At 43.3% G+C, this 27736-nt stretch overlaps 1 protein-coding gene across 4 annotated transcripts in view; it reads right to left on the minus strand.

Annotated features, from left to right (window-relative positions):
* Positions 1-27736, minus strand: part of St6galnac3 (ST6 N-acetylgalactosaminide alpha-2,6-sialyltransferase 3) — a 537327-nt gene that overhangs the window by 299652 nt on the left and 209939 nt on the right. For 3 of the 4 annotated variants that reach the window (XM_016007874.3, XM_076575264.1, XM_076575266.1), the window contains exon 2: positions 20149-20343. The exons of the other annotated variant lie outside the window; for it this stretch is intronic. In XM_016007874.3, coding sequence (XP_015863360.1) covers positions 20149-20343 — 195 coding nt within the window. The remainder of the gene's footprint in view (positions 1-20148; positions 20344-27736) is intronic. 4 annotated transcript variants of the gene reach the window in all.

Genomic DNA, 27736 nt, shown 5'->3' on the forward strand with positions numbered 1-27736 from the left:
TGGGCTCAGCTATGGAGAAAATGTGAGGGTGTTCCCAAGCACTGGAAATATTCTGTCTTGCAAATCTATGTGCTACAAAGAGGTGTGCTTGGGATCAAGGTTCTATCGCTGTGATGGATAACCGGAACAACAGCGAAAAGCTGAGTGTTACCAGCCCTTCCTTGCTTTCCTCGTGTACATGCAGTCTGCCCCGTGCTCTTCCTGTAAGCTAATGGTACTCTGCGGAAATCCACAGTGAGAAACTGCAGCTTCCTTCTGGCCTTCTGGGCTGGCTCACGCATTTTAATCTTGGCCTCCTGTCAGAGAGGCTTTGGGAATGTGACCCTGCCCTCCATACTTGCTTATTATCTTTCTTGGAAGCACAAGTCCTTATTAAAATCCATGGGATCTGTTCAGCTGTGGCACTGCTGGTTGGCCCAAATTGGAAAAAAATGGAAATAGCACGCAAGAGGAAAACAATTTTATATGGCTCCTTTGGATCAATAAAATTAATATTTTTGATTAAGAATAAATCATTCTCCTTACAGCATGGTTGGAGACATGTGGACACCAGTGCAGCCTGATGAATTTTTTTATAAGAGATACTTGTTCACTTGATAAACATTTCTGGAGCATCTACTGTGTTTTGGGCAGTGTCTGGTTCCTTGAAAGCACCATTGAAAAAAATGCTACAACCCTTAACCATCTGATTCTTTGGGCTTCATTGAGAGAGATTTGGGGAAGAGTTCTACACTCTAATGATCAGTTGAAGCAAGTAAATACAGACATTTTATCAAATAGTAAAAACCATGCGGAATGTCCTGGATAAACTAATTAAGTTGGCAGAGAGCTGGATGTCATCTACCGAAGCACACTGACAGAGTTGGAGTCATCTCATGACTCTGTATAACTACCGGCCACGTACTAGGATGAAGCCAAGCTTTCTAAGTGTCCCACGCCTGAGACCCAGGTTGGCCTGTAAATTTGTGGTTCTCATGGGACAGGCTTAGTAGCATCAGCAGTATTTGGTGACAAGCTACGGGGATGACCTGAGGAAGGGCCAGGGATAAGAGAGGAAGGAAGCGCAGGGGGAGAGGGAAACACAGTGACAAAATGCACATCCCAGGGTGCAGGTACCACCACTCACTGACAAGAAAGACAGAAGGAAATGGGAGAAGGGACGTGGGTGCCCAAATGATCAACCTGTCACAAGCTTGGGGATCTGACATGGGGAGACAGTTCTGTAGGCCAGCAGTAGAAACAACACCACAGCTGATGAGCACAGAATAGGGGAGCACCCAGGGGCCTGAGAGATGAACAGTCAGTGTGCCTTGTTAAGTGAGAGGAGGAACAGGACATGCTCGAGGATTCGGTTTTTGAATTCAGGGTGACTTAGCATGGTTTAAGCCTTGAAGAACAAGGGAGCGGGTGTAAGAATAGATAAGCCTGGACAGGTGGACAGACAACAGCATCTATAACTGAATGGTCTCAAGGACTATGTGTGCATCGATTCACAACACAGGCTCTCACCTTGAAACCTGCTCATCCTTTGCCCAACTGAGCCACCAGCCTGAAGCACTCGGCTCACCCAGCTGAAAGCCTGACTCATGCCGGCCTTGCTTCTATCCAGGAAAGTGTTACTGACTCTCTTCCATAAAAAACAACTGCAGAGTACATGTAGTGAAGTGCCTCAAATCTGAACATGGTGGGCTACACACAGGGCCACTAACCTTACCATTTGCCCTGACTTTCCTAACATTGCCGAGTCTTTTTCCTGAATCAGAACACGAGAAAAAAGGAACGATATGAAGAGGGTGCAGCCCATCTTGGGACTTCAGGGAAGAGAAATGAGTTCAGTGCTGACTCCATTTGCCTGCACAGTTCCCCAGGAGAGTACTCTAGCAGATTCATCTCCCACAGGAGCTCTGAACCAAGTGCCTGTCCTTTGGGTGTCCCCATCGCCATGGACCAGGGTAAGCTCCATTAAAAACACTTACTTGGTGGAAGACATTCTGCCCACACCCAGCTGAATTAACCCCAAGGAGAGGAACTGGGAGTGCAAGGGGATTTATAGCATTAATGACTTCAACAAATCTAAGCTGATTAACAGGAGGCCACGAACTGAAATCCTCGCATTCCAATCAATCTTTCAGGAAACTTCACGAACATGCACTTAAGGGACAAAATTCCATGTGGTATTCTAAACAGGCATCTCCACAAAAGCAGAGGAAAAAACAGAAAAGGCATGTCACAATGGCAAGTGGGGTGATTATTAGCATATCGCTTCACTAGCCAGCCTATTCTATAAATAAATGTCCACCTTTCCATTTATCTCTTACCCATAAGTCCTGACACCTTTATGAGCAATAGCCCATAGCTCACGAGCGCGAGTTCTGCACTAACCATCAAAGATGGAAGGAAAACATGGAGATGAAACACTGTCATGCTAGAACTGTTACCACGAGGAAAACATGCAGACAATGGGCAAACTGAACAACTGAGCAGGGGAAGAAGTGAATGGCCATCTAGCCAGAATTTAAGTGAGTACACTGCAAAGAACGTAGGAGATGATGGTCACGGTTAAAAGGTAACTCAGTGATGGAGCTGGAGAGCGGCAAAGACTCCACTGCTCACTGCTTGGAATGTCGATGAAGGAGGTGCTGGGATGGCGGCACGTCCACAGAGTGACTATGAATGGGAACACATCTGGAAATGGCTCTCTGGGCATCTGTTTGCCTGATGAGTCTCCCATTAATATTCCATAGCAGAAACATCTCATCACCAGAGAAAAAACATCCACTTCTTTCCAGTCTTCTTCACAGGATTCATTACCAAGCAAGCCTTCAAGATGTCAACCTGCATGGTTGCTCATCTCCCCCTAGTGGTTAGGTAAGACCACTGCATACCTAAGTGACAGTTCAATGGTCAGATTCACAAGGGTCTCATTTAAAACGCCAGTCTTCTCTCACAGGATTACCACAGCTATTCAAGAGATCGTTGGCTAACAAGAAGTTTCCACCATCAGCTTCTACTCACCATGCATGGGAGGGGCTGGGAATCTGAGAGCTACATTTCCCAGATTTTCTTTGCACTAGGATCTTGGCTGTCAATGAGATGCTGCCAACAGGCTGCAATCCAGCATGGTCTGAAATGCAGGGGATGGAGTCAATCTTCCATATCACTGGTGGCTGAAAGGTGGCCTCTGGCAATAGTAAGGTTTTGCAACATTTTCATTAACTAGATACCAGATTTAAGATATGGAAAAGAATGATACACTTCCTGGAAGCCTCCGCTGTTATCTAACCTTGAAGGAAGTTACTAAATGTTCTTGACCCTGGGGTTACTCATTTGTAAATAAGATTGAGCCACTGGCAAGAAAATGTTGGCTATGACTATGATTCCACTTCAAGCACTTGGCACAGGGAGGCACTCAGGCAGCCGGAGCTAAGATCACGATCATTAGGGAACAACAGATAATGCCTGGTGACAGAGAGAGTGGATTTGAGAACAGAAGGCAGCTTTGTGGCATAGAAGCCAGTTGTCTTCTTTGTGCTTCATTTATTTAATGTTCTCCATTGAAAATGGAGGCATGATGTAGACCACAGGGTTATGTATTAAGTGTGGCACTGCTCTATAGAACTACTAAAGTTAAACAACTGAGTGTGTGTAATCGTTAGTTATTATAAAAAGTGCCCAAACAGTTTCTGCCACTGCTCAACAGGCACAAACAAACCCCATAGCAGAAATGACCCTTGAACTAGTCTTTGAGAACTGAATTTGTTTCCTAAATGTAAAGATGGAACACACAGAAAACTGCAAGTTGCAACTAGTCATGAAGGTAGGATATGGGATGGCTGATACAGACCACATTGCTATTTTTTGAACATCTTTGTCTGGCAATGATGCCAAATGCACTGTGAGAGACAGTTAGGGAAAGAATCCTAAGCGAATTCTTCTAATTGGCTTTCTGCATAGTTAACTTCACTTACAGAGAAAGATGGTTATGGGGGCAGGACGCATTTCAAGAGAAGCCTCTTGGGCACAATTATGTAGCCTACAGAATTTAAGATGCTTTCTTCCATGCTACAAGCAAAAAAATAATAACAATAATAATAAAGAAAGAGTGAAAGGAAAGAATGCTGCCCGCTGGCAGGAACTTGCCAAGGCAGATCTGATGGTGGATATTATTCTGTTGCCATGATTCCTGCCTGTCTGTCAATACCACAGTGCTTTGCACTAACTGTAAGGTGACTTCATTGCCAGCCTCTAAGTGGGGGTGGTAACAATAGGCTGAGTGTTATTATTTAATGAAAAGGAGAATTAGAATGCTCACTCTGGTTTGGAGAGCCAATTGACCACAGGCTCATTCACTAGAAAATAAGTTGTGGGATGCTGAAGGTAATCAAGTCAGCTGACCTTGTGTGGCTCCCAGGAATATGAAAGACACACCAGCCCCTCTGAGGTAGTAGGCATTCAAAAATGAGCAGTATGGCCATTTGGCTCAGAGTTCAACACCTAAATATTTGCTTCATTTTGATTCTCAGTAGATTTCTGTCACAGGGTGGCAATTTCAACCTAATTTAAAATCAAGAGCACATATTTCCCTATCCTACCAGCTCTTTAATTAGGAAGTCTGATATTTTCACTATAAAATGCTGCCCCATCTGAAAGCCAAATGATTCAGGGAATTCAGGGTTAAAGGTTTGGTACAACCTGGGAAGGAACACAATTAACAACCACATTGCTTTTTAAACAGAACTTAAGTAACTCCAACAGCACCAATGCTTTTGAAAAATGTAGGGAGAGATACAGGTGGTTAATTCATCACCAGGATGGCAAGAATGAGGTTGCTGTAGGGTCCTACCAGCAGAAGAATGTGAAGTGAGGGGCCCTAGTTACGGTCTCCATTAAGACAACAGACTTAACCCAAGCTCCTAATGAGAAAGCAAAATGCTCTCCTGTGTCCAGGACCCATGAAGCTCCGAATTCAACATAAGCAAGTGAGATTGCATTACAGGAGAGTGACAGGCAGCTGAATTCGTAGCAGAGAGGAACCAGAACACAGAGTAAGGTGTTGGCCCTTCATGAGAACCCTTTCCCATCCTCCCACCTCTCCTCTCTTCCTAACCAGCTCTGATTGGTTCAAAACTCAGGTCTGCTCTCTGAGCATGTGTGACTTGGGAGTTCTATAATGTAGCCTATTTTCTCATCTACAAATGAAATTATGATTTTATATAGCCCAAAGAGAAAGTGTGATGGAGTTTCAAATTCAGTGACTCAATTTAAGAACTGTGGGCTGTGGCAGTTAAGCTCACATGTCAGTTTAAGTAAAGCATGGTGTGAAGTTTTTTGCAAATGCTCTTCTGGTGTTTTTTAGCTTTTGTTCATGCAGTTTGGGGATAAAATGAATTTTTAAGTTGACAGGCTTTGAGTAAATTAGATGACACTATGTTGGCGTCCATGTCCAGTGAGTTAAAGACCTGAGAGAGAAAAGACCGAGCTCTCTTAGCAAAAGGAAGTCCAGCAGACATTGAACTCAAAGCAGAAAGCTCACCAAGCCTCCAGCTTGCTGGTCTACCTCATCAGAAACTGACCATCAGCCCTAAATGATCTCGAATTATCTCTTTCTCTCCAAGTACAAGTATCTACACACTTGTATATGATATACATACATAATTCAACCATATATCTTGTTGGTATGTTTCTCTGGAGCATTCTGAATACTATACAATATGTGAAAACTAAACAAATTAATTAAAAAAATAAGGAATAACACCTTGATTAAGTTGAGAGGAAAATCAAATACACTTGAAAAAATTTAATTAATACATATAGCTATAGAAGAATAATTTTTAAACATATAGATTGTTGCTTAAAATAGTAACTACACCAAGGTCAGTCTGCTTTCTACTGAGTGACCAAACATGAGAAGTGCTCTCTGTAAAACCTCCTGTTGGTGTTTACTGATGCTTAGGGAGCTGTCATCAATGCAACAAATGTTGAAAAGGAGCAAGGAAAAGATCACTTTTGAAAACCAGGATTGTATGTATACCTAACCAATCCAAGGTTGCAAATCTATAACAAGACACAATAGTTTAAAAATATATGTATAAAAAGGTTGAAACACCTAATAAAATAACATTATTGAGTATAAGAGGCAAATAAGTTTATATACAATAATAGTGGATGACTTCAATAGCCCACTCTCATCAATAAATTATACAGAAAAAATTTGACACAGAAACTTCAACATTAAATTATATCACAGATTAAGTGGACTTAACAGACAGCTACAGAATATTGATCTAACAGATAAACACTACATTTTTAAAAAATTTTCTCAGCTGTCCATGGAAGCTTTTTTAAAACAGATCAAGCTTTAGGGCATAAAGGGAATCTTAATAAGTATAGAAAAGAATCAAAATAATTTCTTGTAGTTTCTCAGCTCATAGTAGAATAAAAGTAGATGTGACCAGCAAAGATAGATTCCCTGCAGATTCTACTAGATATTTAAAGAAATGAACCAAGGCTCTGCAAATTATTCCACAAAATCCAAAAGGAAGGATGCCGCCTGCAGTTATTTTGTTATCGGGGTCTAGACTCCCCTGAGATGTGGGCCTCTGAGTATGCTTGTCAGGGATTATCTTGATTATGTTAATTAATGTAGGAAGACCCATTTTAATTGTGGGCAGGACTATTCCCAGGGCAAGGGATCCTGAACTCTATAAAATGGTGAAAGAGAACTAAACACTAACGTGCTTGTGTGCACTGCTCTCTATTCTCTGGACTGTGGTCACAGAGGAGCCAACAGCTTCAACCTCCCATTGCCTTGACTTCCCCACCAATGTGAATTAGACCTTCAACTGTGGGTTCTAAAAAAACATTCTTCCTTAAGTGGCTTTTGTTGGAATATTTTATCATAGCAACAAGCTATGATAAAAGAATCTAGCACACTATCACCTCATTCTATGAGTACAGTAGTACCCTGATACCAAAGCCAGAACACAAACACACACACACGAAAATTATGGACCAATTTTCCTCATCAACTTAGATACAAAATTTCTAAATAAAATACCTGCAAACAGAATTTAGCAACACTTTTAAAAACATCATAACCATGACTAAATTTGTTTCATTATAGAATACAAAGATAGTCTAATGTATGCAAATCAATACATATAACATAGCACATACACAGATTCAGAGACAGACATCACATGATCAAAAATCCCTTGGCAAAGTTCAGCATGGCTTCATGATAAAAGCCAGGCAGAAACTAAGAATAGAAGAAACATGGAAATATACCTCATATAATAAAGGCATATACAAACAGCCAACACCATACTCAATAAGAAAAAGTGACATCATTTCCTACAAAAACGGGAACGAGACAAGGGTGCCCCGTCACTCCACTTGCATTCAGCACGGTGCTTCCGTAAGAGAGAAAGAGCAGCAAAACTGGTACAAACGGGAAGCACACACGTGAAATTATCCACCCTTGCCGACAACATGACCCTATGCTTAAAAGACATCCAGAAATATCTTGGATAAAATAAACATTTTCATAAAAACTGAAAATACAATATCAACATGTGACAACAGAAACAGTAGCTTTTCCATGGGCCAAGAAGTATCTGACAGTGAAAGAAGTACAGGTAAAAAAAAAAAAAATCTCATTCACAATATATAAAAAAAAAAGGTCTCACCGAGGAGGCAAAAGATCTCTGTAATGAAAACTTAAAAACACTGAAGAAATAAATGGAAGAAAATACTAAAAAACCGAAAGTCCTCCCATGCTCATAGATTAGAATTAATACTGTAAAGATGGCTATAGAACCAAAAAGTGATCTGCAGATTCAATGCAATCCCCCTCAAAATCCCATGACATCCTGAAAAGAATCCTGAAACTCACAAAGACCCCCAAATTGTCCAAGCAATCCTGAATAGAAAGGACAATGATGGAGGTCAAAACCAGCATGGTGCTGGCTCAGGAACAGATCCACACACCAACAGAATCAAATAGAGGACCCAGAAGTACATTCCCAGAGCTGTAAACACGTGGTTTTCAGTCAGGTGCCAAACACATGCACTGTGAAGTGATGGTGTTGGGAATACTGGACACCCACGTGTTCAAGAAGAGAAGCAGGTCCCTATCTTTCATGCGGCATGATAATCAATCCAAACTGAATCAAAGACCTAAATGTAAAAACTGAGAGCTGAAATGGCTTCAGGAAAGACATCATAGACAAGGGCTTTCTGGGAAAGACTCTGACAGCTCAAGACCTAAGCAAGAGTGACAATCCACCCTGTATGACATCAGAAGGCTTCTGCATGGTCATGTGAAGAGACAGAGAGGTTAGGAATTCACATCCAGACTCTATGAAGGACTCAAAAATTAAATGCCAATAAACGTGCAAATGAAGGGAGCCCAGGAAGATTTGGAAGGAAGCAATGTGGTATACATATAATCTAAAAGCACTATACATGTGTATTAAATCACAACAAATAAAAATAGAATACAAATGGCCAATAAATATAGAGTGTTTAATATCCTTAGCTATCATAAAAATGCAAATTAAAACTACAGTAAGATTCCATCTTATCCCAATCAGCATCAAGAAGACAAATGATAAGACATGAGGATGTGAGGAACAAGGAATCTTACAGACTGCTGGCTGGAGGGGAACCTGGTACAGCCACCATGGAAATCGCTGTGGAGGTTCCTCAAATGCTACCTAGAACTTCTGAATCATTCCTGGGTATGTGCCCAAAAGGTTCTAAGTCAGCCTACCACGGGACTTCCACATCCATTCACTGCCTCACTGTAACAGTCGAGATGTGGACCCAGCCCACGTGCCCAGCAGCATGTGAACAGATAAGGAAAACACACACAGTGGAGTTTTGTTTATCAGTAAAGAAAGAAGATATGAAAACAGGAGTGGTCCTAAGACAGTGGAAAAAGGAATCTAACTGGAGGTGGTCATAAGAGAGGGCAATGAGAGGGAGATGAAACCTCGCATTTTCTCTTAACTGTCGAGTATAGATGTGTAAGTAAGTGTGTGTATGGGGGGGGGGCGGGAAGAGAACTATTTTGGAGGAGGCAAGGGTCCAGTGGGAGAGGAAATGAGATCGGGAAGGCTAACAGGAGAAAGGGCAAATACAAATGAAACACGTGACACATGAAAATGTTCAATCATACTGAAATCCATTCTTCTGTGTGCTAACTAAAAGCTTAAAGTCAAGTCCACTACACATAGGTGTAGCACTAATCTTAGAAGGTCTTATTAGTAAAAACAAACCTGGAGCCAGGTATTGGGGTGAACACTGAAAGATCAGAGAAGCAGAACAAGCCACAGCTACCTCACCTTGCCAGTTCCTCAGCTGATCCTGTTTCCTCAGACTGGAAGCCTCTGTGTCCTTATCTGAATGGCACTCAGCTGAACTGCTGTTCAAAAGCCTAAAGGCTTAACCAGGCTCTTGTTCCTGGTTTTCACGCCTTATATACCTTTCTGCTTCCTGCCATCACTTCCTGGGATTAAAGGCATGAGTCACCATGCCTGTCTGTTTCCAGTGTGGCTTTGAACTCACAGAGATCGGGATGGATCTCTTCCTCCCAAGTGATAGGATTAAAGGTGTGTGTGCCACCATTTTCTGGCTTCTGTATCTAGTGGCTGTTCCATTCTCTGACCCCAGATAAGTTTATTAGGGTGCACAATATTTTGGGGAACACAATATCACCACATATAGGTCTTTTAGCATAGTATTTAACTGTTAGTTCATGTTATTAAATACACACACACACACACACACACACACACACACACACACACACACACACACACTACCTAAGCCTGTTTAGCAATTTTTGGTTAACAATGAACAGTACAGACAGTTAACATAAGCTCCACACTCAGCTTCTCAGGGGTGATGTATGTAAGACATTTGTCACAATGATGATGTGGCACTGAGTATCTATCCTTAAGTAAAGCCTGATTCCTGGGTGCGTAGTCCTGACGAAGTACTGCTGTGGTTCCCAGAGCCCACTCAGCCAGCATGAGTTCTGTCTGTAGCTTCCTTTAGGACCCTCCTGGCCCCACAGGGTCACAGACTCTCCTTGTTCCTGATAACTCTAAGGCACCTTGAAGACAGCGGTTACATGTTTAGTAGAATGTCCCTCATTTGTTACTTGTCTGGTGTTTCCCCCATTATTAGTCAGGGATACAGGAATTGAGAAAAGGGCCGAGTAAAGTGCTATTTCATTACATCTGTTGAAGGTTCATTCCTACTAACAAAATCTGTCACAACAGTGATAACTTCAGTCTCATAGGTGATGTGGTATAAACTATGAAGTTATACTTTTCCCCCTTCCCATATATTTTTGGAATGAGGTCATTATGGATTGGAGAATACTCACTTTAAGGTACTACAAACAATATATTTGTCTAGACAGATAGACTCAACATTTTTTATGTTAGAAATACCTCCAAGAATGTTTTCATGGATAGATACTGCTTTAAAACATTTCCTAGTAATAAATGAGTTACATTTTTACAGTGGGAAAATTTTTTAATGTTTATGAAAAATATCTCCACAGATTTAGAACACAGACATAAATTGCCAGTTAATATTCTGAGATACTGTTTCAAAATCTAAGTTTATATTTGAAAAGTTGAAATAATCCTCTACATATTATATGTTACTCAATCACTTATTATCAGTTAACATTACATAAACTGCTATTGGCTTTTAGGGAGGAAAGCATTTTATTCTTCACAAACCCAGGACTTAGCACATAGCACATCCAGCCATACTGTGAACTTAAGGACTTCATGAACTGAGGATTCCCCCCAAGAAGCAGACCAGTATAAATTCAGTCTCTTCTTTTGCCCACACAGTGTCACTGTAGTAACTTTGAGCAGTGCAGACTTAGTTAAACTAGTCCTAGATAAGTACTGGTGGGCACAGATGAGGTCACTGATGTGACCTCGGAGGTTGTTTAAAAATCCATTCATGTAATTTCTAGGTATTTAAAAATTTTGCAAAGCTATGGAATTTTTTTTTTTTTGCTGGACTCTTGCTTCCAGGCTTCAATCCATCACTTTCCAGTTTGGGCATAAGTCCATAATCATTTTATTCTGTCGTTGAAACCAGGGGCATTTAGAATTCAGAATTTCTCAGATTTGAAGAAGGCACCAGGGCAGGAACTTAGTGAATGATGGAAGCCCACAGCAAGGACGAGGAAGCACTGAATGAGACGGCAGCAGCTCCTGCCGCAACAGCACCATCAGCACACCTTTTCTCATGCATCTCCTGAGTCTGCATGGTGCATGCGTTAGAGGGGCCTTTGTGTCCTGGTCATGTGAGCGCCTCCCCGGTGAACTTTCAGGGTTCTCTGGCTGGGGGCCAAGTCTGGGTCAATTTCTCAGTTTTCTGGGATGCTAGAAAAATGAAAGTAGTCAAGTTCCAACTTGGAGACGGGTAGGGTCTAGTATGTTGAATCTCCACAGATAATTCTTTCTTATTCAAAAAGCAAATACAGATACATGTTTATTAGTCTGTTCTTGTGCTATTTTCCATTATCTCCTTCCCTGCAGAGTACCAACTCCAGACTCTAAATGCCCAGCATTAGGTTAGTGTGTGGGGCGGGGGTGGATCTTAGGGCCTCACTTTCTGTCCTGTATCTCAATTCTACAAAGCACCAGGAAGCCACGTCCCCTGTGTTCACCCTCCTCTCTCTTCCCACTCTCAGCTGCTGGGTCTGAAGAACCCCCTACTCTCAGGGAAGGGCTGCTGGGCATTAACTAATGTGTTCTTGTTTAATTCATCATGTTCTGGCTTATAGCAGGAGGCTGTCAGATTATCTTCAACTATGTATGACCAGATCAGAATTCTTAATTTCATTTTCCTTTGAAGTCAATAATATATGTATTAAATACTTGGTGTATTAGCTTCATATTACTATAACATCTGAAATAACTAACTTACAAGAAGAAACATTTATTTTGGTTCACAATTTTGGAGGTTCCCGTCTAAGACTGGCACGTGTGGGTTCTGTTGTGATGTGTTGCCACATCTCAGGCCTCAAACAGTGCATCACAACAGAGCAAGCTGCTCACCTCCCACCAAAAGGGAGGAGGAACAGAGAAGACACTTGGCTCACAATTCCCATCATGTGCAGAACCCCAGTGACCTAAACACTTGTCACGAGGCTCCACCTCCCAAAGGTCCAACAGTGATACCCTGGGGAATAAGCCTTCAGCAGGAGGGCCTTTGGTGGACACCACTCCAATTATAGCCCTTGCAGGGGCGGGGGTGGGGACAGGAGGAACTGTCTACCAGGCAAAGAGCTCAATTAGTCGCATGTGCCATTTCCCAAGCTTAGTTGGCTAGTTCTTGACATGGGAACTGTGTGGTTACTTTTGCAACAAAATACTTAGAATTGGATGTTTTCTTTCAAATGGCTTACTCTGAAAAATGAGTAATCATAATTTAATGTCATCTACTTAGTGACAAATTATCTTCCAGACACTTCCACAATTGTTTCATTGGAATGATGTAAACGTTCACAGTTCTTAACAACTGTGGAATGATCCTGCTATATAAGAGCGACCCAGCTGGCCTTTACAAAGGCAATCATCTCCAGATGTTATTGCTCTAGAACATGAGTCTCTTCCTCGGTGAACTTCACCTTCAAAACTTCTTTACCATCTTTGGCACTCTGGGGTTGGAACACAGTGAGCACTCATTAATACGTGTTGATTGACTAGCACTCGTGTTAGGATAACTGCCAACTGATCAATCCAGTCTGGGTTAGTCACTTTGCCAGCCTATCAGCTCAAGGAAAACTAAATGAAAAATTCTTTTAACACCAGGACCCCAGTTCTATCACTTTTTCAACCCTTTAATCAAGGTGAACTGTTTTGTTTTCCTTTGCTCATCACAAATGAAATAATATAATATTTGAATTTCTAATAGGCCCCTTTCAAGCACGGTAACATGACAGTTGGCAAATGCACAATTTTTCTACCTAAGGATTAGTAATGAATAAAATCCCCTTCTATCTTCCTGGAGAAACAATTACTTTATTAAAAACTGTGGTACTAATGGATCTTTCATCCATAACAGATGTGATATGTAAAGTGAGCATCAATCTCTTGGGGTTTTTGATGCCTCAGCAATACAGACAATTTTACCTGATAATTATATTATGACTGCATGATTTATCAGCTGGGTATGCATGGCCAGAGATTCAGTAAGTGGTCAGGTTTGTCCAGACAGTGTCTGCATTTAAGGCCTTCATTCTCCTCCCTCCAAGAATCAGTGGGTTTACTAAGCAACATGCTCCTGGGCACATGGTCTTTGACAAAGATGTTGACAAAGGCCTTCAGTGCACAGCCTTGTGGCACCACAGCTGACTGATGGATGACTTCTGGTGTCTGACCTCCCAACAGGTTTGAGAGTTCAGACTTTGAAAAATGGCTGCTATTCTCCTCCAGAGGACAACTTATTCAAAGATAAGCCACAGGAGTCTGGGGGTGGCTAGAAAACAATGTATTTGCCATGTCTCTTGGCTGCAAGAGACAAAAAAGTTAAAATCAGCCAAAGTGGAAAATAGAGTTTATTGATTTCTATACATAAATCACAGAGCTGGAAGGCTGACTTCCAACATGGCTGGGGCTCTGGACCTGGAATATCATCTCAGGCTTCAAGTCTCCCCTACAAGTCATCTCTTCTCTCAGTGTCTTGGTCTCATTCTCTCTGGGGATATGACAAGACACCCAGAGAATAATATCCCAAATACTCTATCACCCCAAGAAAAAGGAGTTCTTGTCAACAATGTTACAAGAAAAATATAATGAAAATGTGGGAATGGTTCAAAATGGCTCTTCTTGGGCCTTGTATCTTGCCCAATCGCTTCATTTTCTAATACTAATCTGACTTTGTCGTCAGCCCTATGGTCAGTAAGGGAGAGTTGACCACAATAAAAGGTAAGTAGAGAGGAGATAGGCTCATGAGGCACTATACTCAACAGGCTAACATAAGACTTAACCATTTTCTTACATAATATAAAATGTATGGGCACACTCTAATGCATGTTTGTATTTAGGAAAATAGAAATCATTATGTAAACACAGGTTCATGTATATATTGCATACATTTATGTAATGCACATTAATATATAGTTTTATGAGTATGGATGCAAATATATTTTTTCTCTGTGTTTTTCCTCTGTATGTATCACTGCTCACAAGTACAAGTGTGGCCTTTTTCTTTCCAAGGATCTTATTCACATCCTAGGTCATCATAACAAGTGTGTGCATCTTCCATTTTCTGTAGTCTGTATGACTATATAACATAGTCTATATTTCTACAACTATACAGAGTATGTTTGACTTTAGCCAAATCAGCCCTGGAGTTACCCAATGTGTGTTTAATTTCCATCTCTGGAATATCAGAGCATCATGCATGCCTTCTGAATCCCTCAACATAGGGTGCTGTGTCCATGTTTAGGCAACAAAATGGAGCATGATTAAAAGTGACAACTGGTGTGGTTTGCAGGGTTAAGGTGAAGGCACTCCAAGCCAGAGCAGCAGCCAATCAATGGCGAAAATATTAGAATCGAAGGGAGAGGATCAATGGAAACAAGCCAGGGCTATAGAATATAAAGCAACTTGATTGTCAATACAGACATCAGAGTTCACTGGAGTTCTGGGAGCAGCACCTTGCTCACAGAGCACAGTACGGGAGGATGGCAGACAATGCAGATTCTTTCACTCTTGCTCTGTTCCTGGATCCTCCATGCTCTTCACCTGCTCCATCCTTCTCCTAAATACCTGCCCTAGATCCTTTTCCATTTCTGTGATAAAAGCACCCCGACAAAAGGTAACTTGGGAGAAAGGGCTTTATAATGGCAGAGAAGTCAAGGCTGCAAGAGCTTGAAACGGTTAGGCACTGCATCGCAGTCAAGAGCGGAGGAGGAGGAAGGCTTCCTCACCATTGTTCAGCTGGCCCAGCCAATGAAATGGTGCTGTCCACATACAGGCTGGGTCTTCCCATCTGAATTAACACAAACAGGAAAATAAGCATACCCACCCACCAACACAGTCTTGACAGTTCCTCATTAAGACCCTCTTCCCAGGTGAGTCTAAATTTTGTCAAGTTGACAAAGCTAAGCATCATGTTACCTGTCTCACATGCCACAAAATCACCCTGGAATTGTCTCAACCCTTAGTGATGTCAACCCTCTCCTTCGCATTTAGTTTTACAACTGTCTTGAGATGTGCTTTTTGACTGAGAGTTGCTATCTCGCAGCCTGCCTGAGAAATAAAATCATCCCTCCTCCACTCAACAGATAGATGCCCTCAAGCCCTCAGAAAAATGATAAGTGTTGTTTAAAATGACAAATCCAATGTACATGTGTCAAATACATAACCTTTATTATACATTAATTGTTTCTTTCTGTAAAGCAACTTGAAAGTTAAAATTTCCTTTTCTTTATAATTACACAAATGGGAATATCCAAAACTTAATTAACAATTAAGTTGATCAGTTTAAAATTTTGAGAGCATACATCTGTATATAACTGCTCTCCATATACTTCTGTAAAATCTAAAGCCTATACACCCAAACATAAAAAACCCATTCACGCCAGCCTTAGTTACAAGTGCACATTTATATGACTGTGGTGAGCATGTTCTTTTATTGCCAAGAAAGTCAGCTTTGTTCCTTAATTGTTACAATAACCACCATTTAGGAAATTCTATTGCAACATCAATATGTTATGTGCATCTATAATTAAACTAGCATGGCCTGTCTGTCATAGGAACTGATGCAAAGTATTCGTATTTTGTCTACTCCAGGCTTTCTAGGATTCTCAGTTTTTAAAGAGATGCACTTCAGCCTAGTTAAATTAAGAGACTGAAAATACAGTCTTTGATTGCTGTGTTCTGGATGCCCAGACTTCTCCCTGAGCATTATGGGAAAGGGCACTCTTTTCCAAATACCAGCCTTCCTCTCAGTTCTAACATATCCGGTTCTCTTATCAGATCTGGAGGAGATGTCTGCCATGAAACTGGTCACCAGAAACTTGGGACTGCAGCCCCCTTGACCATCAGTGACTGATTCTCCAGTAGCCAACGCGAATGCTCTATGGGTGGCTTCCCGTAGGCAATGTCTTCACACCATGTCACTTCACAAAAGAGCCCAACACAGTGACTGAGCCTACAGTGGCAAATGAAGATTGGAACCCAGCCAAAGGGAATTTCTCGTTCCCCCTCACTTGTCATGACCTCAATAGAAGGAATAATGACGCCCTGAACCAAATCATGCCGGTGTCTAGATCCTTTATCCCTGCCCTATCTGCTACAAGTAATAATTTAAAATGCTTAGAAAATAGCACCATTTACAGGATGATGCCAAGTGTAAATATACACGTTATTTTTTAAACCCCCGTGGATGACATGCTTTTTAAAATCATGTTCAACATGAGTTGATAATATGGTCACCCTATCTTAATACCACAGAATGGTTCTTTACAAGTACTCGATAAAAATATTTACATGTTAGAATTTTTAAAATACTGTGGGGCTTTTAAAGTTCTATTGTATTTTACATTATGATATTACCATGAGATCTTGGGGACAAACAAAAAAGGAAAGGTTATGACTTAACAGTGATTATATATGTGTGTGTCAAGTTAACAAGAAGTGGGTTGTGCTGATTAGTTTTTATTGTCAACTTGACACTACTCCCTGGGAAGAGGGAGCATAACTCGAGAACGGCTCAGATCAGATTGGCCTGTGACAATGTCTGTAGAAGATGCCTGATTAATGACTAATAGGAACGGCGTGGGCAGCACCCTTCCCAGGCAGGGCAGAGGCTGGCTGAGTTGTAAAGAAGGCTGACTGAGCAAGCTGGAAAGTAAGCCAGTAGGCAGTGTTCCTCAATGGTTTCTGCTTCAGTTCTTGCTTGAGTTCCTGTCCTGTCTCAATAATGGACTATAATCTTGAAGTTTAAACTGAAATAAACCCATCCGTCACTAAAAACATTTTTAATGCGATTGCATTATGGATAATTATGAGATAGTAAGGGGAGCCTGAGAAGTTAGTTATGGGTCAGCTATGAGGTACAGGGGATACAGCAGGTGCTGCAAAATCCACCTCATTCCAGTTCCTCTTGCAGCTTGGCACTGCCTCAGAGTGATAGCAGCCAACTCAATCATAGTATTTACTGGTAAGGACTCCAGGTTCAGTGACCAGCCGAGACATCAGAATTCAGCCCTCATCCAATTAGTGGCATTGATTTCGTGTCTCAAGATTTCCTCTCACTCAGTAATAGGAACTTGAGCTCGCACTGGTTTGGAGAGGAAGAGGAAGTGGGAGGGCACCTGCTACATTCTCTTCCATTTTCTACAGCCATGCTGGGAGGGATGTGATACCTCCTTCAATCAGTTCTTCAGAGAGCAAGAAGCAAAGCTCTTAGCTAAATAGGAAGACATCAAAATGTGCTTCCCATCTGCCTCCACACTTAGTTGATCTCTAACACAGTACATACCCCATTATGCGACCCCCTCTCACCTCCAGAAGGTTGTGCACCAGTTCTTTCTAAATATTATCCTCTGCATGGCCGTTCACTGGTATGAGTGCATTAAGTAAGAGATAGGATGAGAAGGCCTTCAGGAACCAAAGTCATAGAACTAAGTGATAGGTACTTGAATCAATGCTCTGAGACTCTCAAGTCATGACCCCTGAGGGTGCAGAAAGGGAAGCAGCTCCCTCTCATCAATGTACAGACTAACCTAAGGAAAGCATAATAAATATACTTAATTGTAATTTTACATGGAGGACTGTCTTAGTTACTGTTCTCATAGCTGTGACCAAATAGCTGGAAGTATAGAAGTTAAGGGAGGGAAGGGTTAGTGGCTTGAGAGGGTACAGCCCATCATGTGGAGGCAGGGCAGAGTTCACAGTTCACGGCAACAGGAAGGAGAGGCGGGGTTACTCCAAAATTCAATTCACAAATATTTAGACAAATATAAGGGCTTTGCTATCCAGTGGCATATTCCTCATGAGCACAATTCATAGATACTTTATCCATATGTTCCATTTTCAGCCTGTGGCAGGCACTTGTGAAATGATTAACCCATGCTGCAGAGTTATAGAATATTAAGTGACAGCCAGACATAAAAGTAACGAGAGACAAGAGTGAGACGAGCTCTTCTCTAAAAGACACATTTTTATACAGGTAATCAATTTATCAGGACACTCGACAGATTCCAGCAAGAGACTTTCCAAAGTTAATTTAAAACCAATTAGAGGATACACATCAAGCAAGACTCTGAGGAATTTATATATTATTAATGGTGCCTCCCCTCAACTATAAAGGTCTAATAAACAGTCTATAAATCCAGGAGATAGAAAAACAATGTTCAGAGAGTGAAGAAAGCAGCAGCTCGGGCATGCCGCTGGCCACAAAAGAGCCGCCTGGTGCCCCTCTCCAGGACAGTCACAAAACGGTTCTCCAACAGGCCTTGTTCCCAAATGCTGCTCGGTGATGTGACACTCTGGTGGACTGTGCCTCTGTCACCAACAATGTCAAACAAGAATTGATGTTGCACCAACACTGACGTGCCTCACACCTGCCCCACCCCATGGAAGTAACTGAAAACAGTGTCACTACCTTGGCTTCACCTTATTTTTTTTGGGGGGGGGGCGTTCCCCCTTCTGTACCTCAGGAAACAAAACCCTGAAGATAACTGGGGATTTGGTTCAGACCACAGTCTCCATGTGAACATGAGCACCTGAGTCAGAGTCCTGAGAATCTCCATGTCTGAGGGCAGACGGACTGTGTGAAAGGTGCTTTTGTTTGTTTTGTTTTGTTTTTGTTTGTTTGTTTGTTTGTTTTTTGAGACAGGATTTCTCTGTGTAGTTTTGGGGCCTGTCCTGGATCTCACTCTGTAGACCAGGCTGGCCTCAAACTCACAGAGATCCGCCTGGCTCTGCCTCCCAAGTGCTGGGATTAAAGGCGTGCACCACTGCTGCCTGGCTGTGAAAGGTGCTTTATGAACACAACAAGGCCATGGTACATGAGCACTCACAGAAGCTGTGGCCTGCTCATAATCAAGCCATAGTGCTCTGTGGGGCTTCAAAAGGAGTACATGAAGTTAGAGTGGATCCAGTCAAAACATATATGACTAGGAAATTCTCAAATAAATAAGTCAGTTTGGTGGCATGTGCTTGTGATCCCAGCACTGGAGAGGCAGAAATAAGTGGATCCTGGGACACCTGGTCAGTCAGCCTACTGTACATGGTGAGCTCTAGATCAGTGAGAGACTCCATCTCACAATCAAAGAAAAAGTGCACACAGTGCCTGAGGAATTGATCCTAAAATTGTCCAAGTTTGTCTCCTGGCTTATACACACACACACACACACACACACACACACACACACACGCACACGCACACGCGCACACACACACACACACACACACACGCACACACGCACACGCAGGCACACACGCACACACGCGCGCACACACCTACTAGCCTAGTGTACTCTTCCTAGCTGTCAATATTTAGCCACCTTCTCCTGAGAAACTAACAGTCTACGAAGATTTAAAAATTCAGTGATTGCAGGATTTAAATGGTTTTAACCCCTTTAAATGTGGAAGCATGTTAAACTCCATTATCTCTGCAGCCACCACAAATGGTGAAATTCAGCTTGACCTTTTTTTTTTTTTCTTAGTTCTAGGTCTAAGGATGACAGTTATAAAGAGACAAATGCTTTTCTCAAGTTCTATAAAGAGCTGTCCCCAACCAGATGACCTACAGGAAATAAAGTCGGTCATTTCTCCAGCTGGTGGCCACTGATCAGAGCATCTGAACGGAAAGATATGTATGTTAAGCTTCAAACCACCAGGAAAACAGGTAATTGCTTCCTCGACTCCATAGGAAGCCAGCCATTTGATGGTTTGATGTGGGAGGGAGTAGAAAGAGTTTAGACGTGTGTCAGAAGTATCTAAGAATAGGAAAACAGAAAATGTTGTCAGGGACCCAAAAGATCTCAGTGGGACAGCACGGGTAAATGGAATGACTCGGAAGCCATCTTGCTCCTACTGGAAAATAGTTGCCATGGATACTCTCCCAGGTAACTCTCTCAGGTCTTACCTCTTGGGTCCTCACATTTATGTATCCATAGTGAGTTCGAAGCGGCTGCCTGAATGTGTAGGACAATGGGGTCCATTTGGTTTCAGGTCGTCCAAAGCAGTTCAGTAGCGAAGGGAAATTCACGTCATTGACAAGGCGCATGGCTAGCAGCAAGAGGCACAGGACTATGAAGCTCACCGCAAGCACAGACTTCCTCTGCAAAACAGCGGAGAAGAGAGGGAAAGAACGATGAGTGACCTTCAACCAGCGACAGTCACAGGGTGGGAAGGGGAGGGATAGAGGTGTGAGGCAGGGTGGGTGGGGGTGGGTATCCCTTTCTCTCTCCAAGGAATCAAAGGATTCTCTTTTAGGATATTTCAGTTGGAGCAGAGAAAAAGCCATCATTTGGCAAGCAGGTGGCAGAAACCTTGCTTACCCTCTCCTAGCCTGCTTTCCTCTTCCTTACGGTTATCTCTGTCCACTTCTGTTATTTGAAGAACTCAGACCTGACATTTCCAACCACTGGAGACCTTTGATTCCCCAGCTCCCTCCCACCACCGTCATTCCGACAGCAGCCCCCCAGCCCCAGCAGAGGGGAAGTCTCACCGCCCCCTTTACTAAAGCAGTGGTTCTCAACCTTCCCAATGCTGCAGTCTTTTAGTGCAGTTCCTCATGTTGTGGTGACCTCCAACCATAACATTATTTTTATCGCTGCTTCATAACTGCAATTTTGCTACTGTTCTGAATCATAATGTAAATATCTGATATGCAACCCCCAGAGGGGTTGGTTGTCCCTCAAAGGGGTCACAGCCCACAGGTTGAGAACTGGTGCTCTAAAGGCATCTTGACTATACTTTTCCCACAGTGCAATTATGGTGATTTCTTTTTCTAGCACATGCTTCTCAGGTCCTGAGGCCATTGGATCTGCTTGTCACAGGTTTTCTCTGTGTCCATGCCCACTGCACAGAATTGCAGCTTAAACCACACAGGCCATGCAGCAAATGCACGGCTCTTTCACCGACCCTGCTTCATCCCCACCTCCACTTCTGGGTCTGTATCCAGCAGTTTCTATCAGCAGAAAACTTCACCTGTGCACACAATGTAAAGTCGAAATGTTAAGCACCAGAAGAGGGACAAGTGCACAGCACACAGCCTAATTCCCATGAATGTCCTGGGAGGGAAGAAAGTCGGAGCCCCCGCATCTGGTCGGGATGGGAGACAGCAGTGATATATACTGGAAATGGAGCTTGATAAAAATGCATGTTTTGATTGGTAGGGACGTGTGAGTAGATCTTTCGAGATGGAAGAAACAGGCAAGGAAACAAGAAAGCATGGGTTATCTGTAGGAACCAATCAGTCTCTCTTAGCGGATGTGCAGGATGCAGAAGGAAAGTCGCAAGCACACGTGATAACTATGGTGGGTCGCCCCGGGTACCACGCTAAGGTGTGTGCCCTGAGTCTGGGAGACGGCAGAAAGCCAAAGTGGACTTTTTGTTGTTGTTCATTTGTTGGAATTTTCTAAAGATAAAGCTATGTCATAACCCAACATAGTGAACGGTACTTTGGAACAGAGAGGAGTGAGGTGGCTAGAAATGGGTAGGAGGCTGGTCTTCTTGTAAACCAAGGATGGAAACTGGAGCAGTGGGGACAAGCAGTGAGTGAGACTCAAGATCCTCAGTTTAGGTGGAAGGGACTGAAACCTATTAGATAGGACATTAGTGGCAGACACAAAACTCAGAGTTGGGCCTAGATAGCAGCAGCGTTACAGGGAATCCTGTAGAAGTCACCTCGGTCGCAATAATTTATCCAGGGAGCCAGATGGTAAAGCACCTTGGCTCTCTAGGTGCTCCTTTCTAGCGACCAGAAGTTCAGCAGTCATGGAGTCAGAAAGTCAAAGCTAGAGCGGGAACACAGAACAGAACTGAGGACAGACCTTAGGAACAGCTATTGTGACGCGCCTGCTGTGGATATCGCTCTATATAAATAAAACACTGATGGCCAGTGTCCAGACAGGAAGTATAGGCGAGACAAGGAGAGAGGAGAATTGGGGAAACAGGAAGAAGGAGGGAGAGACACTGCAGCCACCGCCATGACAAGCAGCATGTAAAGTTGCCGGTACACCACCAGCCACGTGGCAAGGTATAGATTTATAAAAATGGGTTAATTTAAGATAAAAGAACAGCTAGCAAGAAGCCTGCCATGGCCATACAGTTTATAAGTAATATAAGCGTCTGAGTGATTATTTTATACGTGGATTGTGGGATTGCGGGGCTTGGTGGAACCTGGAGAGAAGCCCTCCAGCAACACGTGCCCCTGCTGACCCCAGACTGGACTTGACCTCTGAGCTGGCTTCAAGATGAAGGAAAACCAAGCTGCTGAGAATGAGTGGTCTTCCACTGCGGTCACTGCTGGGTGTGGGGCTGTTACTTCCTGGTGTAATTACCTCCAGAACTTCTCAAGGGAGAAAAGAAACCTCAAAACAGCCATGCTGTGTCCTGGGTCCCAGAGTAAGCCAGGCAGCAGAGCCAGCATCCAGGGCCACCATCACTTCTCAGTCCCTGCTCAGCTCCTGTAATTTGTAAAACCCACATTCCTCTGTCTAGCCAGCCTAATTTTCTAATCACCGAGAGTCCCCTGAGCTCTGCCTCCTCAGAACCCTTTATCTCCCCACTAACCACCACAGCCTTACCTCATTTAACCTTCTAATCATGAAGAAACGTTTTAATTTGCTCTTCTGTGGAATCATTATGTCCACAGCCCTGCAATGTGTCAAGGTAACAGCGTAAATGAGGTGATGGATCTTAACAAGTTTAAAGGGGCATGAACCAGAAGAGACAGCTAAATAAAACCAAAGAGACCAGTTGCCCATTAAATAAGAGGGAAGAACACTTCTTTCTGTCATCATCCAAACCAGCAGCTGCTCCGAAGGCCCCACCCACCCAGATATGATCTGTGCTCTTGTCTACTCCTGACCCCAGCAAGGCTCTCTGCTCCTCTCAGCTGCTGAACTTACATGACTTGAGGTCTTGGGACAAAGGCACAGAGGGCCCCTCCTAATCCACCACTAGCAACACATACTTAATGTGCACAGGAGACAAAAGCAAACCAACCACTTTGGAGAGAAACTTCAAAACAGAGTCAAGTCACAGCAGCAAAAGCCTGTGCCCCTGGAAGTCATGTCTGTCTCCTGGGGTTATCAATGGAAAGCTATAATAAGCAAAGAGAGGGGTGGGCGACTGGGTGGGAAGCAGGCACCTCCCCTCTGTGCTGCTCCTGGAACTGTATTCACAGGGGCCAGGGGTATTCTTTTCATAGCTCAGACCTCCAGCCCGACTCTATCATGTTACAGTGGGTGACAGGGTTCTTCTTCCCTGTCTAATGGAATGCTACTCTTGTTTGGCATGAAAGTAACTCACAGTGTCGACACAAAGCATGCTGAAACCTCACTAGGGAAGGAACTTCAAGCTCTGCAAGCAAGGACAACAGGACCGGACACAAACGTGTGTTCCCTGGCAGTCACCTCTGTCACACCATGGCCGCAGTGAAGACCATGGCTTAGGCACTCCGGCACACACACAGCTATGTGCAGCGAGCACATGCGTGTATCTGCAGGAAATGCAAGGGTCATGGAGAAGTGGACTGAGCACCGATACACACGAGGCACATAAATGTAGCCACGCCTTGGAGTTCAGACCCAGTGTAGACGAGGAAAGGTTCTGAGAAAGAAAACGAAATCAACCAGGCAGAACAGGCTCCAAAGAGAAACAAGAGCCGGCAAGAAAAGGGGGTAATGAAATGTGTCAAATGAGGTTTAGGGAGGCTGCGTGGGTGACTGAGGAGCCCAGAGGAAGGGACATCTGCTGTTCTTAAGAGGGACAGACAACATTCAAACAGGATCCCCATGGCTGCGGGAGAGGGGACAACACTAAGGGCATTCCCGTCACAGGGAAGAGCAATTGGACGGGCCTTTCCTTTATCAGAAATTTTCAGTAGATTATGCTAAACAGATCATAAACCAGTTTATTCTCTGATTGCCATGTGCTGGTCACCATGTCGAGTCAAGCCACACTCAGAAGGTCAGTTTCACAGACAGGTGCAGCAGAAGCCGTCAGAACAACCTTAAGATAAAACAACCGCCAATCAGAGTTGAGAAAACAAAAGTGAGTACCTGTCAATGGTGTGAAAGGCTTGGTTCAGCAGATGTTTCATGAGGCACAAAACATAAAAACAACCATTCCTCTAAGGCCGGGTACACGGACATTAAATGATACAGTGCATGGAGCACAGTCAGGCAACATGAACTCCTTAAAAGTGAAAGGTCTTATTAGGTTGTAACTGTCAGTTGTTAAAATCTTTTATGTGACTGTGTATGTGTACATGCACTCAGAATCCAGAGGTCATACAATGTGATTGTGTGTGTGTGTGTGTGTGCGTGCCCACACGCTCATAAGCACATACACACAGAAGCCAGAGGTCATATAGTGTGATTGTGTATGGTAATGCACTCAGAAGCCAGAGGTCACACAGTGTGATTGTGTGCACATGCACTCAGAAGTCAGAGATGATGCAGTGTGACTGTGTATGTGCACATACATGAGGAAGGAGGGAGCCAGAGGTCACACAGGACATCTTACCTAATCGCTCTCCACTCTCACTGAATGCAGAGCTTACTGATTCAGCTCAGCTTGCTAGCCACAAGCCCCAGAGTCCCCCCATCTCTGCAGACTCCCCAGTACTGGTGTTAGAGGTTCACGCTGAGCCATTTGCTCTTTACATGGCTTCTGGGGACCAAGGTCAGGTGTCCATGCTTGCAGCAAGCACTTTACCAACAGACTGAATCTACCAGCCCTACTGGATTCTCTGGATGGATATGAATTAGCTAGTGGGTGAGCACTCATTAGGCCATGTGAAATGCATGATAAAGACTAGAGAAAGCTTTCGCCAATATTCCAAGCAGCTGCAAACCCTTGAATTACTTGGGGCAACTTATCCTTACAAGCTCAAGAGGATGCCACTGTGCCCAAGTAGATCTGATGAATTGCTTTAGGGAAAGTTCATTCCTTCTTTGTTCCTCATTTGGGGGAAGTCTGAAGGGGCCTAAAGCAGCTGAGACATTTAGAATTTAATCCCCTGTGTACTTCAAAAATCTACATCAGAAAATGTGACATTGCGGTTGCTCTCTCTCTCGAGCTGGAATATAATTTATCAGACTTTACAGCAGAAATGCCTATTTCAAAATAGACTCCACGGAGAGTTCATGATGCGGAGGGAAAGAACACAGTCCCAGCGGTCTGTGCTCCTACTCAACTCACAAGCCATACTGAGTGATGCTTTTATCCTTCCTTCATAGAACTAACCATTCACAGTGTACTACAGACTTTATTAACCTAGTCAGATGCTCCTTTTTTTCAGGTCCACTTCTTCATAAATGACAGCCTGAAAGAAGGTGTGTTTTTCTATTTAAACAATATGATGATGATTCAAAGTGGCCACATCTCAGTAGGAGCATCCGTTTTTCTTCATATGCTGAAATTCAACTAATCATAAATTTAAAATGAAATGCCAGTTGGATTATTTGTGAGTGTTCGGTCACTTCACAGCCTGGTATATCTCTGGCTATTGCTTGTTCGTGATCACTGAATGCCAATTCTTCTCTCAGCTGAAGCACGTCATCAGTGTGGTTCAGTCTGTGACCATTGTCCAGCTCCAAATCGGCTTCTTGATGAATATAATACAGCCTCCGGCCATTTGCAGAAAGATGACCTAGCAAAGCTCAGAGTGTGTGAACAAAACCTTCATTTACTTTATCTGTTGAGTCAACAGTCTGTTTGGATCCCCCTTACTAAGTGACAATGACCTCTGAGGGAAAATCTCACTCAGTTTCTGTTGGGTAGCGGTCAGGAAAGTAGTAATAAAAAGGTGGAATGTCCTGGTGAGACATGATGCTCAACAAACTTCAAATCATAAAACAGGCAGCTCCATACAAAGGGCAGCCCGAGGCTGCAGAGCTGCTGATGGAATCACTGACATTATCCATAAGAGTCGCGAAGGGCAAACAAGATCAGCACAGGGAAATTAGAAGAGTGAGGATCCAGGAGGCGGATGTAAAATACTTGGCATGGTAAAGACCTGAGATAGGTTCACTGTTTGCTTGGCAAGCATGGGCCCTGAGTGTGAGCCCCTGCACATTCATGAAAAGTTGAATGTAGGGACATGTGCTCTGTAATCCAAGCTCTACTGAGATTGAGGGAGAGCAGAATCATCACCTGGGGTCCCAGTGATGGAACCCGTCTCAGAAGGGAGGGAGGAAGGTGAGAGAGATCTCAGTTGGCAAAGTGCATGTTGTACAAGCATGGAGATCTGAGATCAGGTCCCCAGAACCCATAGAAAAAGCTGGACCCAGTGGCACCAGACCATCACCAGCTAAGGGGGGGGGGGCAGGGTAGAGACAGTCACATCACAGGAGCTCATTGATTGATGAGATCCAGGCTCAGAGAAAGATTCTGTCTCAAAAAATAAGACAAAAGCTGTAGAGGTAGACATCAGATGTTGACTTCTGTACACATACTCACAGGACCACAAACATTACACACACACACACACACACACCACCTACACATGTGTACACTCCCACACAAATAGAAATATGGTAATAGTTCTAGAGGAAGGACACCCAAAGTTGATCTTTGGCCTTTACATGCATGTGTAGTGTACACACATGGACCTACACACATGAACTTATACCTATGTGAATATGTACACATAACCATACCTACACAAACATTTGATTTTATACATATATATGTGTGTGTGTGTGTGTATGTGCATTCATGAAGTTTATGTGGACTAAGTATGTGCAGAAGCCACTCACAGAGGCCAAAAGAGGGTGCTAGACTTTCTGGAACTGAAGTTATGGGCAGTTGTGAGCCATGTGGGTACTGGGCATCAAATGTGGGTCTTCTCCATTAGCAGTAAGTGCTCTTAACCACTGAGCCATCTCTCCAGCTCCCACAAAAGCAATTTAAGAAAAAAGAAATAGCTTTTGAGAACAATTTGAAGGATTGTGGAAGGAGAAAAGCTGGAGTCAGAAAGGACATGAGCAAGAGTTTCGTGCAGCATGCTAAGGAGTCTGCAGGGTCAGGCTTCATCCTAGAGTGCTCCCTCTATAGGTAGTGTAGCTGATGGATGGGAAGCTGTAGCAGAACAATCTTAACAGTTCTTATTAATAAAATCAAACCTGAGCCAGGTATTGGGGTGAACATTGGATGGTCAGAGAGACAGAACAAGCCACAGCTAACTTCACCTGGCCAACTTCTCAGTTGATCTTGTTTCCTCAGATTGGAAGCCTCTGTGTCCTCATATCCAAATGGATCTCAGCTGAACTGTGCTGCTAGAAGCCTGAAAGCTTAACCAGCCAAATGCTTAACGAGGCCAAATGCTTCTAGTTTCTGGTCCTCACACCTTATATATCTTTCTGCTTTCTGCCTCACTCCCTGGGATGAAAGGCATGAGTCACCATGCTTGGCTGTATCCTTGAACACATGGATTTCTGCCTCGGGAATGCTAGGATTAAAGGCATGTGCTACCACTGCCTGTCCTCTATGTTTAA

This window comes from Peromyscus maniculatus, chromosome 6, assembly GCF_049852395.1.
Source record: "Peromyscus maniculatus bairdii isolate BWxNUB_F1_BW_parent chromosome 6, HU_Pman_BW_mat_3.1, whole genome shotgun sequence".
Lineage (NCBI taxonomy): Eukaryota > Metazoa > Chordata > Mammalia > Rodentia > Cricetidae > Peromyscus > Peromyscus maniculatus.